We start from the raw sequence: 18,653 nt of genomic DNA on the forward strand, positions 1-18,653 counted from the left end.
AGAGCCGCGCACGTCTGCGCAAAAAGGCCACCACAGTGCATACGTGAAATTACTGTGTTTGCACCTTAGGATTTTATTAATTGCCCAGAAAAATCCCATATGGACCAAAAGTAAGCTTTCATTTGTTTAACAAAGTTTAAAGAAATTTGTTGAATACATTTTAATTAGGAATGACAAGAAAGGACTTTAACAGATGATGTGAAAGTTTAAAGAGAAAAACCAGGAAGTAATTTCCCAGCTGTTGTTCAATCATGAAGTTCCCATTTCAAGAATATTGTCTGCTTCATAAAATGCATCTTTTTTTTTCTTTGAGAAAAGGAGAGGTATGTAATTCTTAACATGAAAGAAAACGACCTAAGACCAGGCACCTTCGGAGGCAGGTTTTGCTGTGCTCACGTTGCGCACTCGGGGCTTCAAGGAAGCTCCTGCGAATGCTGTTCATTCAGAAATTATCCAGCCGTGGCGGAGCACTACACATTCATAAAACACGACAGTAGTGCAGAAACGAATTAATGCCGCTGACCTAAATGGCTTCCTGCTTTTGGATATAATCTGAGCAGCAGATTCCAGATGATTTGGTGTAGTTTGAAGTTTATGCATTAAAAATGACAGTTTCGTCATTAATGAGGTGTATACCAACTGTCTGTTGCTTTTTAATGGGAAACTTTGCATATCTGTGATACTTCATGAATGTGTTTGTCTTAACTTTTTAAAATTAGCTTTCTAATGCCCCCACCCAGAGGGAAACAAGCGTTCAGCAGGAAAGCTGCCTACATGAAAGAAACATCCTTGTTTCATAGGACTCAGTGGGCGCCACGCACGTATGTAGAATGCTTTGATATTCTCTGGGCCAGGACAAGTGAAGGATTAGCTTTCTGAAACTGCAAATTCATAATTAACTACAGAGAAGTACTTTATGTTGCCAATTTATAACAATTATTCAAATAATTGTATTCATTAATCTTTATACAATGGATAAAGCCAATTAGAAACAGGAACACTTTGAACCAATCCGATTCTGCAACAAATGGGCGCCTCTCTACCCCTCTGCCTCTGTGACTTACTGCCTTGCTCACTGCTCTGCCTTTCTTTGCCTGGATCCACAGTTTGGGGACATTTGTGGACTTAAAGCCACCCGTTTAGAACTGACACCTGCCCTTGAATGTTGGTGGTAATGGTATTTCTTCCTCAAGAGCTCATGTGATGGCCTCCTTTCACCGCACCTACTGAGCTATCAATAATCATTTGGCTTCTTTATAAAACAACTTACAAAACACAAGCTTTTACTGGCCATTTCTGTATGACTGTGCCTGTTAATTTGGGTCCTTTTCAGCCATGCTGTCAGCTGACACTGCTTGTCTCCAGACCATTTCTTTTGGCTGATACTACGCTCCGGTTGGTAGTTCACTGAGCATTACTCCCAAACCCTTAATTCAGTACCTGTTTCCTGAGAGCGTGCTTTGTGCTTGGCGATGAGACACAGGGCAAGATGGAAAAATAACCAAGACACGCCCCTCTCTCCAAAGACCTTGCAGTGTAATAGGTGCACAAAAAATTTAGCAATTGCTGTGTGCTTAAGAGGTCCTGGTGCCATCGGACAGGACTTCAAGCAGAACGGGTGGAGACCTCCTTGGTTGCCCAGCCTTTGTGGTGGTTGATAAACATCCCTGAAGAGTAGCCTGTAAATAGGGCAGGAGGAGATGACAGCCGTGTCCCAGCTGAGCCTCCCACTCTTCACGCCCTTCCCACCGCACCTCGCCACTCCAGCCAGAGCCAGCAGAGAGCCTGCAGCTGGCCCGCGGCCACGGGCTGGACAGGCAGCGCGAGTCCCTGCTAAGTATCTCCTGACCTAACTGCTTTTTCAGCTTTGAGGGTTTTATTTTTCAGGAATACCTCTGTTTTTGAAATTCTCTTTTTTAACGATTCATTTCGTCAATCAGATTTTCTGATGAAAAGCCTGCAATTTATAGTTGCCATTTTGAAATAAGTGGTCCAAGACAAACACAAATTGACGATGGACTGTATTTGTCAGTATCGGCCAAGGATTTCAGTTCGATAGTAAACACAACCTAAAGCTTACATACATCAGTATGTAAGGTCTGAACACATTTGCAATCAAGAGAGAAATCAGAGCGCTGACAGCTAACACTCGGGCTTTATTTTCCTTCTGCATGTTGTTATGAGTGAGTGATTTTAACAGTCACCTTCATGTTTCATGTGCTTTCAAAGTGGAGACTGAGGAATCTTTCTGTCTCGATTGTGTATCAATAACAAAACTAAATGATTGGAGAAATGTACTTACAGATTAATACATTCAAGCTCTCCAAAGAGAGAGATAGCAAGAGATTTGGCTCATGTTTTATAAGAAATTCATCCTCAGTTCTTAAGTGTTTTGTTTATGTCCCTTGAGGAATGAAAAGAAAAACGATCTGTTTTTACTTGTAAGGCCTTACTCAGTTGCCCAATTCCGCAGAAGAACTGGACAGTGAGGACCTCTCAGGTAAGGGCTAGTTACTAGGTAAGGCACGCAGTGTCCAGCCTGGGGGCGCTCCGTCCGCTTGGACAAGATGGCCATTCGGTTTGCTGAGCCATCAATTAGCAGAAAAACAAAATTTCATGAACGCTTCTTCCTCCCTGCTGGCCTCTCTGCCGCGCGGTAGCGGCACGTATGTTCCAATTGGGGCTGGTACAGTCAGTGCAGGGGAGGACAGGTCACCTCTGGGGTCATACTAAAGCCACTCTGTGTTCAGTGGCTTTAAAGAATTTTTATGTTCTAAATACATAATGGTTCCAGAGAAATTTTCTTGCATTATAAAGCATCTTAAGGGTGTTGGAATATGAGACAAGATCTTTATTTAAGGAAAATGCTTTGGTTGACCATCTACCTCTGTGGAATAGACTAGAAAAGCCATGCCACAGTTGTCTGAGAAGCAGGGGGCTGGGAGGGGCCGGGCGAAGGGGGGTAATTGTTCTGTCACACCGTGATGTAAACTGATCAGCCACCTCAGACCTTTTCCACAGCACATTGAGCTCTTGCAAAAGTAGGTTTCATGCTTGATTCCAGGATTTAGGTGTTACTAATCCAGAATAAGAAGCATATCCTAAAAAGGAGGGGGTGGAGATGGAAAATGGTCAAAGCTAAACAATTATATGAGCTCCCCGGATGTTTTGGGACTTCACCGCCAACCAGCTACAGTTTCTTCAACATTTTCCTCAGTCACTTAATGAATCAGTGAGGAAGGCCCCTTCCTCCTCCTCATGACAGAGAGAGCAAAGGATTGGACTGGGGACCCTTCCTGCTGGAAAGAGGGGCTCCCCGTGGCCCTTCGTGAAGAGAGGTCAGGGCAGCTCCCTCGAGCAGCTGGCTGTTGAGGTGCCACCCTTCAGCACAGGTCCGACCCAGTGAGAGGATGGACCACCTCCACCGCGTCTGCAAGTGCAGCAGATTCATGGCCTTTATTTTTCTGTTAGGTGGCATATCCCAGTTTGAGCTTAGCTGTTGAATTTGCCCACAGAGTGGAAGCCCCCTGAGGCCATAGGGGTTTTGTCCACTGCTATGTGCCTGTCGTGTAGTGGGTGCTCTGTCAGTACTTGTAGGATGAATGAATGAATTCCAGGTCCCAGCAAATTTAGATAAATAGAGGATTAGAGAGAGAGCCGGCTCATCAAAGTCATGTTTCATTTTTGCCTCCTACATGTGGAGTATTTGGAGACGATGCAAAAACATTAGCCTGCTTTCCTTTTAACATGAGTAGGTAAGTCCCCTGCGTGGCTGGAATGCTGGGTGCAGGCAGCCTGCCCTAACTTCTGATGCTGCCATAAGTGGCACAGCCCTGACAGCGGCCCTGGCACTTGGATCTTCTCAAGGGGCCTGAGCCGCCGAGCTGTCTTTGGCCCTGATTCCTCTTGCCAGGTGAGCCAGACAAGGATCGTCAGGTATGCAGAAGTGACTCTTCCCTTCAGGAAGACGACACCAAACCAGCCAACCCCCTGCCCCCGGCGCGTCACTCCAGGAGTGCTCTGCACCCCACAGCCTTGCTGGAGCCCCATCAGCCCACCCCCGAGTCAGCGGTCGACCAGCCGCTGTCTGTGCTCACAACAGTGGGTCACCGCAGTAATGGCGCCGTCCCCCTTGCCCGCGCCCCCCCAGGAGCATGGCAGGCCTGCGTTGTCAGGAGCCATAAGTCAAGTAGACACCGATTATCTACCAGGCTGAGACTGGACTGCCTTTGCATCTGGGTTGATGAACTAATCAAAAACTGATTAGCACCTTTGTTCAGAGGGATGCTGATTAATCAATTACTATTGATTGTGTGGTTGGCTTCCCTCAACAGCAAAGAGACATGTGAAGGGAAAAAAAACAACCAATAAAAATTGAGCAGCTGTCATAGTGTTTAAATTTATTAAAACAAAATACATTATTTTTTATGAAGCTGTCTTGAAATGGGTCACTGAAGGGGAGCATATTGATTGAGAAAGGATGAACTTCTCAAATTTCTGTAGCCTGGAGACTGAATTCAATTATAATACAAGACAAACAGGTTAACACCCGTCTTAAGCAGTACATCAATAAATTAGAGTAGGTGTTGCACACTTAATGCTAAACTGTGGTAATGAATAATATTACCATCCATTCCCTGTTCCATCTGGGTAGAAATTTCATCCTTCCCTTGGAAATAATGACGGTCTGTCTACTCACCGTCTTTCCCCACCCCCAGTCCCGCTGCCACCCATGCTGATGGGGGTGTCACAAGCAGCAGCTGTTGCTCCCCCCCAACCCAGCTAAGCAAGTTGCCCAGCCAATCCTCTTTAATCTGCATGTGAAAATATGCTTGTGTGTAGTTCAGTGATTTAATTATTGGCAGACCTGGGGAACGATCCAGTTCTACTTTGAACCCTTTTGTTTGCTTTTTGGGTGTTAACTTTATTGATGACGGATCCACAAGAGTGTTGAATTGTTTTATCAGTTACATCTGTTTCCTGGTGACAGCAGGTAGTTATTGCCGCCCATGTGGAATAGGATCACTTTAAGCTCATTTATCCTTTTATTGTAAAACTTTTTAAAAACGTCTCCAACTGCCTCCCTCCTTCCCTCCCACAGCGGGGGGGCCCTCCAGGGACTGCTGAGTGGAGTGTGGCAGCAGATGACACAGCGTGGCAGAGAGTGGCCCTCTGGCACGGGGCAGGGCCTCAGTCCTCCGCTTTGGACCCAAGTGCACCAGCAAGTCCTGGAGCGCTTGTGCTTCCCCAAAACACCTTTCAGCTCTTGCCTAGCAAATGAGAAAGTGATCTGGAAACATCCTGCATTTCCCTCGCAATTCCTAGCGAAGTGTGGGTGCAGGCAGATCCTAAACGACTGATGATCCGTGGCAGGTGTGAAGAATCTAGGTGAGCCAGCCAGTCCCCTAAATGGGTTTCCAAGGAAGCACGGAACCAAAAATACAGTCTAAGTTTAGGTCATGGGAGCATTTAAAGGTCTCTGGGTCCAGATTACCAATTCTGGATGGGACATAAGACTGTCCATAGTTCCTGTGAGCAGCCTCGAGGTCCGGCAGAACTTGCTTGAAATGTATGTGGGCAACTGTCAGCAGACGTAGCACTTGGGGAGAGGCTCCCACCTAAAGGACAGCCTGTATTTGGCAATAAGCTGTTTCATTTTTTTTGGTGGACTACGGGTGGTGGTGATGAAACATCGACACCAGTTGGCTGGTGGAGACCGATGCCACGTATGGCACGTTAGCTTGCTGGGTTCCGTCGACTCAGAACAAGCGTCCACGCCCCTCCCAGCTACCTGCTCTGGGCAGCGGGACCAGCCAGGAGCTCCGGCTGCCAGGGGTTTCCGGAGCCAGCCTGGGAAGACTTTGTGAAAACGCTAAGAGATGGTTAAGGAAAGGCTGTGAGTCTTCATTTCCAGATGAGGAAACTGGGGCTCCAGAGGTTAAATGATTTACTCAAGAGATGGAGTCTGAATTTGAATGTATGGGTGTACCTGTCTTGCCAGGAAATGTGGTCACCGTCCCCTATGGAACACAGGGCTTACTTTGCTGCTTGGGCCCTTTTCAGTTCGGTCTGTGCGTCCCCTGAACGGGGAGGGAATGAGGACGGACTGGGGCCCGTCGGGTAGAACCACGGACGGAGCTGTGAGGGGCGCTTCCAGCCTTGAACTCTGCCCACTCCCCTCCAGAGGACCCTGCACAGACCCCCTCAGGGGGGTCGTCCCACTGCCTCTCCTAAATGATGGGCTCAGTTTCCACCTGATAAGGTCTTATATGTCATCCTACAAGGGTTGCAAAGGGTTAAAAATGTAGATTTCCCTTATTTAAAAATTCCTTTGAGTACAAGGAAGAAGGCTGACAAATCACACCGGACCCATGCCCCCCGGCTCGTGACCGTCCCGCGGTGTGAGTTGGAACTTTGTCGCATTGCTGATCTTCCACGATGGAGGCGACTGTTTCCCCCACGGGAGGAAGGAGAACATCCGACCTAAAAAGTCCTCGGGTCACAGTGCACAGTGAAAGGCCAGTTCTGCCGGTGGGACACTGCTCTGGGGTGACCTCCTCGTGTTCTTGGATGCGTCCTCACACCCCCAAATGCCTGAGGTCCGCTGAAGCATCTTTCCCCAGAGGGAGGTTCTTGTGGGAAAATGGCTGGAAATACTTTACCTCTTGTCCTGTGGATCAGATGTATAGTCTGAAGGAAAACCCAGGCCTCCTCAGGGCCTTCCTGTTGCTTAAAGTGCAAAAGGCAGTCAGACTTCCACGTCTGTGTCACGAGGAGGGGAGGGCGGGCTCCTGAGGGTGCCTTTTGGCCACTGGTCATGCTAATGTCTTGGGAGGATTTGCATCCTGTTGCATGAAGTCATTTCTGCTGTTGGTTAAATTAACTAAATCAAGTTAATCGAGATGGGAGAAAAATCAACATTTCAAAAAGAATACTTGAACTCATTTAGCTAACACTAAGTATTTAAAATCCTGATACTCAAATGGTGCACTGGAATCCTACTTTGGCCTAGGTGGCCCTCGGCCGCCAGACCCACTGCAGTGACCACCACGCAGGACAGCTAGGCCACCAGTCACACTATGTGCCATTCTGCAGACATGAGAAGAGGTAACTTGGTGACTTCACCTCAGCAAGGGTATGGGGCGCCTTACGATCTGGAAACAACGCTGCGTTTGCACTACAAGCCTTACCACCAAAGAGCTGATGAGTATTTGCCTTGAGCCAGTGGGAAGACCTGCAGTAAAGCCCTCGGTGGCGAGCATCAGTACAGCCGACTGAAATCTGGCAAACTTGGGCCGAGTACCTGTGAAAGCACCAGGCCCTTACATATTCAGCACCATGTTGGCATCTCAAAGCAGCCCAGTGAAGTGCAGAATGGTGCTCAGTGGCTCAGAGTGGCGGACTGAGCCGCCTAAAGCCACAGAGAAAAGTCAAGCAGCCTGGCCTCTACCCCAGATCTGATGGCAGGTCCAGTGCCCTTTGCAGCGGGCCACGCAGGCAATGAGCTCCTGAGTCTCCCTGCATCTCCTGTTTGGGCCTGTTTCTGCAGCTGCAGGGTGAGAGAGGCAGTGCCAGCCTAAGGGAGCCCCCGAGTCCTGACCACTGAGTAGACGGCGCACAGCCAAAGCCTGTGTATGGTGCTTGCAGTTCAAGTGAACCCACACCGTTCATGGTGGAAATGTTACCTCCAGCTTCCAAGGGCTGTAGGGACATCGACTGGGGGGGAGACGGCGACTCTGGTGTCCTTCAAGTAGCTGAACACGGGTCCTTGGAGATGTCAGTGAAGCCCCAGTTGCCTTGCTGGGATTGAATGCAGCTGAAGAGTAGTACCAGCTGCTACATGGGGACCTTCATGATTTTCTCGCCTTACATTTATTCCTTCCCTTCCCCCTTCGAAGAGGACAGAAAAGAAAGGTTACGCTGCATAGAGGCTAGTGTGCTCCGATATATATTAACATCTTAATGGGGAGCTGTGCATGTACTGTATACGTTTGCTGCTCTCTGACAAGAGGGAATTAAATGTCAGAAGGATTTGTAGCATCTATAATTGAATTGGTGCTGAGAAAAGCAAATCTTAAAGAAGAATAACATATTAGGATTAGCAAATAATGTGGCATTTTGTCAGCGTGTGCCATTCAGTTTGTTCCCCTTCAGCAATAAAGTTGTGCTCTTTAAAATGCATGCCTATTTTTGTTGCCGTGACAGGAGCTACAGTAGGTGATGGGGATGCGTAGCTACATTTCTCAGGTGGTGCCAGGTTTGTTTTGTTCTGAGGTCAGATTTTGGCTGTGCTTCAGATTTGGAAAATTCAGAATTTCTTCCCAGCAAGAAGTAGCCAACAGCATCCTAGCCACAATGTCCGTACGGCTTTGGGAGGCTGGAGCCAGCGTTTCCATCATAAACACCAATTCTAGAGTTTGTAAACCGACGTGTCCAGCAAGACCTCAGCCCAGGAAAAAGGCTAGAACCAAACCGGGTGACACAACACTTACAAAGAGCCCACGGTTCTCACTTCTCTGCAGTCATCCTTCGATAATGGAAACTGCAGAAGGCCAATCACAGGACTTGCCCAGTAAAGACTGGTATCATTAGAACCTCCTCCGTGTTTCCAATATTAATTTTAAGATGAGACCTAGTTCATAACCTATGGGGAGAATAAATGTGCATTTAAGGAGGGTGTCTAGCTCCCCATGAGTTGATGATGTGCGTGCAGCCTGTACCGGGGCTGTTGTGAAATGTGAAGGTAAGTGGACATAGTGGTGGTCATGCCTCTGGGTGTGTTTTAGCTGCAGGTCTCCATGCCACACTGCAGTTCCTCGGGGGTAGAAACCTTGGGTCTTGGCAAAAAGGCCAGCCCCAGGCTGTGCGGCCCGGGCAGCAGGGTGGCAGGCAGCCGCCGCAGGAGTGCCCTGCTCCGTGACTCCTGCCAACACACCCGTTTGCCAGGAGCTGGTCTGGGATATACTGTCCATTCCCAGACTACCCGTGGGCCCCTGCCTGGGCAGCAGAGCCTTCTGGGCATATCACAGCTCCTTGAGGAAGGCAGTCGCATGGCTGTTTATGGTACACGTCCCACGCCAGGTGGTGACATAGCCATAGAAACCAGGATCTGCTGGGGACCTGTCCTAACATACGCAGCGTGACGGCTGGATCCCAGCATGAAGACACTGGCAAGTAAGCTGGGGAGTGAAAGCAAGCAGAGAAAGAGGCGTCCCCTGGCAGTCGCTTCTCTGGTCAGGCCCTAAGGGACTGCTGCCGTAGCACTCCCGCCTTCCCATTGTCCATGGAGAACAGATGAAACCAGCTCACCCGGCCCACGGTTAAACCCAGCAGTTTGGAGCGTCAGTCTGGGAGTTTCTTCTAAGACGCTGACACAAACCCGGAGCAGCGGAAGCTATGACCCGAGCAAGAGCAGCCAGCCTGACGCGCCACGAGCACCTTGTGACTCACCTGGAGCCAAGCTGTTCCAGCCTTTTGCTGAAAGAAATGCTAACTCACAAATACGAAACAGTGGATGACTGACCTGTCCTTACAGAAATTCACGTCACACTTGGAGCAATAGGGCTGCTGCAGGGACAGTACAGGCAGGAAAGCTTGTGCTGCAACCTGTCATGAACACTTACTGGCATTTGCAAAGTGCACCTAAAAATCAGATTCGTGGAGCGACTGGGCCCAGGAGACTTGAGGTCCTGTGTGAAATGGCTTGGATGGCATGCTTCACTCCCGGCGGGCGTATCACCCCAACCCACTTGGTTCTAAAAGACTGGAGTAACCTTTGTGCCAGAAGCATACGCCAGGCAAAGACGGGGCAGAGCGGAGTCCCAGAAGCAGGAATGCCCTTACACCTGCTACAGAGCAAGGGCGAGGCCCACTGTAGTCTCTCAGAGGTGGAGGAAACATTACCTCCTCAACTGAAGAGAGGTGCCTTTGCCTGAAGATTGGTGTGCTTATAAGTGCCTTACACGCCCGTGTGTGCTTGTCAGTGTAGAGGCTGTGTGCAGCTCTAGTCTGGCCTTCGGGTCCCTTCTCTGTCAGACTCAGAGAGGATGAGCCTGGACAAGTGCACGGGGCCCGAGTGAGGCCCCGCACTGCGGGAGGAGCAGCGCGATGGAGGGAGTCACAGGCTTCCCCGAGGTTGTAATTTATCAAGGAATGGGCCAGAGCTCTACTTTGTGAGCAGAAGAGAGGCTGGGTGGCCGACGGACTCCGCAGGTGCTGTGCTCTGGGCGGCCCGTATTCCCTGGCAGCTGCAGTTGGCAGCCGCCTCCAGCACATCTCTGCAGTGTGTTGGGTCGCTTCGTGCCCCGGTTAGGCACCAGCATACAGGTCCCGGCAGCTCTGAGCTGGTGTAGGTGACCAGCTTCCACCATGTTCTGCACTCCTCTGGGCCAGTCACCAGCAGCCAAACGCACCCATCCCACACGTGGAAACGGGAGTGAGATGGGTCTGGGAAGAGCGCTGCTCTTCGTAAAGGATGCCAAGCTGGACAGGAGCTGGTGAGCTGGGAGGCGGGGGATGAGGAGCTCGCAGCTGTGGTGTCCCAGGGATGGCAGTTATCTCCTGTGTCCATCTGCAGTCACTGAAGGCAGGAAAACTGTCTCGTGATTAACCAGTGGTAGTAAACTTCCTGTTCGAAGTGGGTATCAGGAGGTAACGGAAGAGATTGCCCTTGTAAATGGGTGTCTGCAGAACACACACCTTCCTGAGGATGGGGTGATAACAGGCCCAGGTGCTCCCGTGGGCGGAGTGCGGGGACAGGGCGGCACTTAGCTCACGAGAAGCAGAGGCCGGATGGCGTTTGGGCCAGAGGCGCTGATCCTCGAGCCGCGCCCTGTGTGGGCTGGTGGCTGGTTTCCGTCACCATTTCCCTCCCTCCCTGCTCTCTGGCTTCTCTTCTCGGGCTCCTAGAATGTTCCTGTGCCCAGGCGTGGGCAAGACAGTCTTTAAACAGTGGACATGAGGTTGCCCTTGCCCCACGCAGGTCAGGTCTGTGCCCGGGATGGCTTCCCAAGGTCTCTCTCTGCTCCCAGTCCCTCTGCCTCCCGTGCCTCGCTCTCCTCGCTGCCCCGTAGCTGCAGTCGCTTTGCTTCCTCACTCAGTTCTGAGACACTTGGAGTTAGCCCGAAGACCCTTACTGCCAACATGCCTGAAGCTCATGGTAATTGGGGATCAGCTAACTCATTCCCGCAAGATCCCCTATTTTGACAGCTCCCTAAGGAGAACACCACTTGCTCTCCTGTGCTTCTGACTCCCCAGGAGCAGCTTTGAAAGTGTGCAGTTGGGGTGCAAGCATCCGGTGTGTAGAGCAGATGCCCCCTGTCCAAGGGCAGTGCCCCCTGCAGCAGGCTCTGTTGTCTCCAAAAAGGGAGACAGCTTCCAGGGACAAGCATGTCGTGTTGGAACGGCATTCAAGGCCCCAAGGCTGTTGCATCCGCAGTAGGCAAGGCTTTGGCTGCAGAGGGAGACTGTGCCACCCCGTTTCAAGTTGAGCCTCTTAGACGTTGCTGCCCAGGCTCGCCCGTCACGCAGTGAGCAGTCAGCTGCAGCACCTCTGCCTCCAGCCCATCTCCGTTCTCCAGTTAAAGTCCCACCAGCCTGTTGTCCCGGGCAGCCTGCCGCTGCCTCTGATTGGGCATTTCTGTTTGGGTTTGGGTTTGAGGGGGGGTGGCTATAGTCCTTTCAAAGGTAACTTAATGAAACACTTTAAATACTTCACGTTTTAATTTAAACTCCTTTAATTAAAGCACTTTTCATGGAACCCTCAGTCACGAGTTATTTCCCCACATCCTTCAGTACTTAATCTCAGAGCAGAATTGGAAATATCGATAGAAAGTGTAAATCATGCCCTCCTGCTGAAAGCGTTGTATCAGGTTTCAGCTCAAAAGAGCACCATTACCTTTAGCTGTCACGGATCTGTACACTTGATCGATAAACTTCAAATATTATTAGAGGTGGAGGCTTCAGAGATTTGCTCTGTTCTTTGGAGAGAGACAGAGATAAATCTTTCTTAAAAATTGACTTGAATTTGCTCTCTCAGTCTTCCTGGTGAAATGCATTTCTCTTAGGCGTCCAGCAGCTGCAAGGGGGACAGATTTATAGGCCATGTGCTTCTTGTACTGAAAGATTTAAATGGTAAATCCTTCACATATGACTTCACAAATCATGTAAAGTTAAGAGATTTTTACCGATTCCGTTGCTGCTGTGCTTAAATTGTAAGGTACAGCTAGTAAATCATTTTAATGGAAGTGTCGCACTTAACTCAATAAAAAAAGGACAATGGTTTAGCTTCCACTCCAAAATGTTAATGTATTAATCAACGGGAGAATAATTGCTTTTTACTACATTATAAATCTCGGGTGCCGTTAGGATTTCAGCAAGAGGTGATGTAGCCACATTCCTAAATTAAAATTGTTTACGCTGCTGCACATCCATCCTACATCGCCGTAGCTCATTCTGGGTTCGTCTTGGAGCTGTTCCCCAGCCAATCATGTTCCTCAGTCAGAAGAAGACATCCTGAGGGAGTGATGCTTATAAAGGAAAATTAATTGCATCATGAAGTGTTAAGTAAATAAAATAAAAAACATTTGTGGCAATGGACAATTATTCCTTGCTGTCTTTTTTGAAATAGGTTTTAGGTTTTAGATTGAAGCGTACTCCCTCGTACATCCTAAATGGAGCAAGCGTTGTCCCTGTTCTCTAGTCTTATGACCCTCGTTTTAGTCCCAGGCAGCCGTGGCTCTTCAGCTCCTCACTTTTCCTCTGCCCGCACCTGGCAGGGAAGAAGTCCTGGGCGTGTATAGGAAATAAGTCCCTGGGACGCTCAGCCTCCCCTCCAAGGCTGTTCCTGCCTGAGGGTGCCGTTCCCAGCTCCCCTCACTAGTCAGGTGGGTTGACCTCCTTAGGAGGCCCTGCAGCTGGACACAGGGAGTGCCAACATCAGGTCAGGACTGGACAGGCTGTTTCTTCTGCCCCTGCTCCCCCAGCTTGTCCACGTGCATTAGCGCTCCTGTGCTGCTTATAACGAAACTGCCTGTGGGGAGGGAAGGCCAGTGCAGCTCCGGACAGGTCAGTCTCTTCCTTCATGTGACTTGACCCATCTGGGTTGTTCTCGCCTTTAGAAAAGGGGGCTTCTGAGCCTGGAGGCGGTGTCCCCGGGCCTCCTGGTGCCTGGTAATGAGCACTACATCCCTGTTCTCTTCTGCTTCCGACAGACTCCCGGGCAGGCGAGGAGGGCTCCATCAGGGCGGTGGACCACGCGGTGATCGGCGGTGTCGTGGCCGTCGTGGTGTTCGCCATGCTGTGCTTGCTCATCATCCTGGGGCGCTATTTTGCCAGACATAAAGGTGAGCAAGGTGCTCTGGCCAGAGGCCTCGTGTCCCCGCAGCCCCTGCATTTGGGGACTTGATAAGGCAGATCTTGATCTGCAATCGGTTTATGTGGCCACGTAGCCTGCTCGATTCCTGAGACTGGGAGAGAGAAAAGCAGGCGTCTTAGCAACTGCTGATTAGGACTCTTGAGAGTGGATAGTTCTCCTCAATTTGTGTTTTCTCTAAACATAAAGCTCTATAGACTTGTTATTCTACAATCCATGATTGGGAATAGAGTGAAAAGTTCAAAATGGGAGCTGGTGTGTGAGGTGGCTTGAGCCCCGAAACAGTGAGCATGGCAAGGATACACCTCCAGCCTGCTCTCGGGGAGGCAGGCGGACTGATTCTGCCACCTGGCCCCAGATTCTGGGTAAGCCAGTCACAGTGGCTAGAATACATCCTTGGTTTGATGTGCCTTAAAAGCCACATAAATATGTATTTCTAAAATTATCGGTGCAATTGATTTAAATTGCCATTAATCATCACACTCAGCAGCGGTGCAGTCTGGACGGGCGATCGTCTTCCCCGCCTCCTCTCTGCCCCTGCTGCTCTAGCCTGTCTCCCCTCTTGCTAATTTACTCTTGCTTCTCCTCGGCCCTTGTCTTCCTCAGTCATGCTTTTCAAGCACTGTGCCACGAGCCGTGGGGCTTTCCCGTGGCTCAGTCTAGGCGCTGCGTACTGCTGATTGTGCATCTCCGGTTTATGGCGGTCGCGGAAGGTCCCTTGAGCACAAAAGTAGGGGTCCTTGTACCAACCACCTTTAGGGTCCAAAGTGCCTGTCTTGAGAGTAAGATGGTCGGGACCCCCAGCGCTGTGCCTGCTTCCGCCCGTGCCCGGGAGGCAGTCTGCTTGGCCAGAACTCCAGGCCCGTGGTGTCGAGCTCCGTGGAGCAGGAAGGTGTGGCCAGAGAGCAGGGCTGGAGTCTGGGCACAGCTGCGGTGGACAGGGTAAGAGGGTGCGGGAGGGAACGTTGGCCTGCCCACCGCCTCAGTTGTGTCACTCTGAGAACCTGAACACAGAGCAGATGTGTCAGCCGTCTGTTTAACTTAAGACTCTCTGAGGTCACAGTATGTAATGGGAGGAGGGTCATTGGATTTGGTAGGCAGTTTAAGTGCTACCTGTATATCATGCTGAGGTCCAGGCCTGTCTTTCTCCGTGTAAACTGTTGGGACTTCCTGACAAGATAAGAGTGTCACCAACTACGTAACCCTCTGTTGTCATTACAAAGTGGCTGTGCCAGTTGGCAAAGCCATGAATCCGGGTCCGAGCTAGAGTCGCACTGTGAGCGAGAATCTCTCATTCCTTCAGACAGACCCGAAGCTTTTATCACAGCTGTTAGAATATCAAATTATTTCTGTCTCTGGAGCCCCCCTCTGAGATGGAGGCAGAAGAAAACCACACCTCCTTGTTTCCCGACAGGCAGTATGATGCATGAAGACGGGAGGGCAGGGCTCAGATAAATGAGTCCAGGCAGCAGTAGAGTGTCACCGGGGCCCTGATTCATCACCTGGCTAATTGCTCTTCCTTACTTTGGTCCTTAACCACGGCCGTGCACATCCCTGGTCGTCGTCCATGGCGTTAGTGAGCAGCTCTCCGGCTTTCTGCGTTGTAGCCCCCACTCGCGTCTCCCTCCGCTGACACCCTCTGGTCACGATCACCGCTCTAATGTCTTGTTTGCTGAATTACATCGCAGCGGCTCAGCTGGAGCGGTGCCTTCGGAACCCCGGATCCCCATTTGTCTCTCCCGCCTCGCTCTCTCCTTCCAATTGTTTTTTCCCCTCTGCTGCCTGCACACTACTTCGGCTGATGACGGCCATAAAGCAAGTCGCCATCTCTGTGCCGCTTCCCACAGAGGCCATCAGACAGTCACGGTGCTTTACCCCTTCATCTTTCAGGTACATACTTCACTCATGAAGCCAAGGGAGCCGACGACGCGGCAGACGCAGACACGGCTATAATCAATGCCGAAGGAGGACAGAACAACTCGGAAGAAAAGAAAGAGTACTTCATCTAGAGCAGCCTCAGCCTTTCTGTCCCCATGAGGTGTCCAGCCGGCCCTATGTAGACGATAAAGAGACAGTGATATTGGAATTGCGAGAAATCCGTGTGTTTTTTTAATGAATGGGTGGAACGGTGCGAGACTGGGAAGGCTTGGGGTTTGCTGTGTAAAAAATGTTCTTTGAAAAGTACACTCTGCTGTTTGACACCTCTTTCTTTTTGTTTGTTTTTTAAATTTTTATTTCTTCCTGCCAAGTCCAACTTGGATGCTTGGGTTTAGTTTGGATAGATTCCAGAAAATTCTGTGCCTTGTTTTTTGTTTGTTGTGTTCCCTTTTTCTTTTCCCCCTCTTTGTGCACCTTTATTTTTCCCAAAAATTTTTAGACTTTTTTTCCAGAATCTCCCATTTTGGAATTTGCCTGCTGGGATTCCTTAGAATCTTTTTCACCTTATTCTGTTTTATTTTGTTTGTTTGTTTCCTTTTAAAGTAATACCTTTCTGTTCAAAATTCAGTTTCATACAAGGAGAACCAGCACAGTTTAGATTTCATAGTTCGGAATTTAGTGTATCCATAATGCATTCCTCTCTGTTGTCGTAAAGATTTGGGTGAACAATGAGAACTCTTTGCTGCTGCCCATGTTTCAAATACTTAGAGCAGTGAAGACTAGAAACTTAGACTGTGATTCAGAAAATGTTCTGTTTGCTGTGGAACTACATTGCTGTACAGGGTTATCTGCAAGTGAGGTGTGTCACAATGAGATTGGACCTGTCCTTAATTCTGTATCTGTAGACGGCTCAGTGTAGATACCCCACATTGTCCAGAAAGGTTTGGGGCGGAAAGGGCTCCTCCTTTCTCACTGCCCTAAACAGACCTGACAGGTGAGGTCTGTTCCTTTTCTATAAGTGGGCAAATTAGAGTTGCCACAGGAGGGGAAGTCAGGAGGGGGGAAAGACAGTTCTGCTCTGGTTATTTCTGTCCCAAATGATTCCATCCACCTTTCCCAATTGGCCTTACTTCGCACTGATGTAGGAGACAGCGTCCGTGTGGTGTGCGGGTGACTGGATGGGACAGGTGTTTCTTTCCTCTGGGCTTGGTTAGGAAGACGGTAGGGTGTGGCCTGCATGTACTGTATATTACAGATATTTGTCGTGCTGGGATTTCCAATTCGAATCCATGTGAAACTTTCACTCCTTCAGACTGGGCTTGACGAAGGCAGGAGGCAGAGAGAAGGGCCAGTGTGATTCTCACACTGGTCTGCTGTCGATCTTGGTTCTCAGAAGGTCAGGCAGACGTGGAGAAATGGCATGTAGGGATTTTCAGTTACTTAATCAAAACTCAAATGTGAGTGTTTCTATCTTTTTAACCTTTCATACACTAGCCTTGGCCTCTTTCCTCAGCCTTAAGAACCATCTGCCAAAAAACTTAGTGACCCTCGCATGACGGCTGCCAGAGCGCATAGCTACTAAAATAAGTCACCGCAAACATATCTTCGATGGGGAGCCTTGGGGAAAGGTAGAGAAGTCCACTTACCATTTCCATCTTCAGTAAAGAAATGTGGGGATTTTCCCTGACACATCTAGGTAATCGAGCAATCGTCCCCAAAGGACAAAAACGGGACTCTTACCAGGTGTCTTGGTAAGGCTCCAGACTCCAGAATACAGTCCCTATGGAAAGATGGCATCAAAAAAGATAGATCTATATATATATATAAATATATATTATATAACATTTTCAGTGAGTAATTTTGGATTTTGCAAGGTGCATTTTTACTATTGTTACATTATGTGGAAAATTTAAGCAGATTTATTTAAGGGGGAAAAAGTATCAACTCTTTGTTATTTGAAAGTGTGTTTATTTTTCTTGTCTTTATTTTAACCTTTGATAGAACCATTGCAATACAGGGGCCTTTTGGGAACGGACTGGTATGTGAAGGAAAATCCATGCCGAGCAGCGCTCTGTCGTCCCCTCTCCTGTCCTTAGGCACTAAAAAGCCCCGCGCGTCCCTTTTCCGATGAGCCTCATAACGCGCGGCTCTGTCCCGAGCCCTTGGCACCCTTCCGACCGCAGTGCGACCACACCGCAGGCGAGCCCGTTGAGCAGGTTGCGAGGCGGTGTTTTCCACTCCCTTTTTTCCGCTGACCCCGTCATCGCTCAGTCGGCACCTCCCGTCGGGACCCCCGCCCTTCTGTTCTGACAAGTGTACAGTAGTGCCGTCTCCCTGGTGTAACTTTATGGCTTTTACGGTGTTGACATGTCTCAGGTCCATGTGTGTTCCAATCGGTGTTTTCCGTCTCAGGTAGATTGCAAAGTGTAGGCCCCATGCATTGGAAAAAATAATAATAATAAAGCAAAAACAGGAAATTATGGATTTTAGTTGTATATTGGTTTATGTATTTTTTCTTAAGTATAAGTGCACTGTTTGAAATGTATTGTTGAGTATTACTTTGTACAGGTTGATCACTTTTTTTAGAGTGAAGAAAGAACAAACTTGTTTTTTGTGTTTTTTAAAGGACTATAAAATAATGAAGGATGTATAATTGATGCCAAATAAGCTTGTTCTTTAGTCACACCGACGTCTTACTCCTCCCTTTAGGCCAGTTCTGTTTTAAGGTGTACATGAACAATGTTAACGGTGTAAGAATCTCCATATCCATATGTTCCCATTCGCATTTTGTATTGGTTCATGTATACCATTTTTACAAAAAAAAAAGAAAAAAAAAAGAAGTACTATAAAATATCTGTCTTCTTAATAAAAAAAAAATTAATGTTACAAAGCGACCCTTTCATCTCATTATGGACTTCTTCCGTGAGCGGGATGGGCGCCGGCCGGCCTCCTCCCCCAGCCCTGGCCGGGCAGGAGCGGGCAGCGGGCGCTGGGCAGCGCGGTTCCCTCGGGCTGCTCTCTCCTCTGCTCACCCTGTCCTTGTTCTCTTCCCCCTGGGTGGACAGGTGGGCCCGGTGCCCTCGCTGCGTGGAGTCGGCGATCTGAGCAGGCGTGCGGGCTGCGGGGCGGGCAGCTGGGACCGGCCTCCCCTGGATTCGTCTCCTGCCCCAGCTCCCCTCTCTTCCCTCGCCACCCCCACCAGCTGCCTGTGTCGGCCGCTCCACCTGTCTCTGCGTTGGGATTCCGCGTCTTCACAGCTCATTCCACCTTCTCCATTTCAAGTTCTCTCTCCTTTAACGAAAGGACAGCAGGACGCGAAGCCTGGCCCGGCCACCTGCGGACCGCCCCCGCTCATCTGCTGTTCAGGCTGCTGAGACCTCCAGGCCTGGGGGGCAGCAGGGTT

The 18,653-nt window shown here is 49.5% G+C and overlaps 1 protein-coding gene across 7 annotated transcripts in view; it reads left to right on the forward strand.

Moving 5' to 3' along the window:
• Positions 1-17,734, forward strand: part of CADM1 (cell adhesion molecule 1) — a 309,393-nt gene extending 291,659 nt beyond the window's left edge. For 4 of the 7 annotated variants that reach the window (XM_036992728.2, XM_036992733.2, XM_036992731.2 and 1 more), the window contains 2 exons: positions 13,212-13,343; positions 15,263-17,734. In XM_036992728.2, the coding sequence (XP_036848623.1) occupies positions 13,212-13,343; positions 15,263-15,381 (251 nt within the window). In that variant the 3' untranslated portion in view covers positions 15,382-17,734. Of the gene's footprint in view, positions 1-2,446; positions 2,501-13,211; positions 13,344-15,262 lie in introns of all 7 variants that reach the window. The other 3 variants (XM_036992727.2, XM_036992730.2, XM_073239754.1) reach the window with 1 other exon arrangement.
• The last annotated feature ends 919 nt before the right edge of the window (positions 17,735-18,653 follow it).

The sequence above is a fragment of the Manis javanica genome, chromosome 6, assembly GCF_040802235.1.
Source record: "Manis javanica isolate MJ-LG chromosome 6, MJ_LKY, whole genome shotgun sequence".
Lineage (NCBI taxonomy): Eukaryota > Metazoa > Chordata > Mammalia > Pholidota > Manidae > Manis > Manis javanica.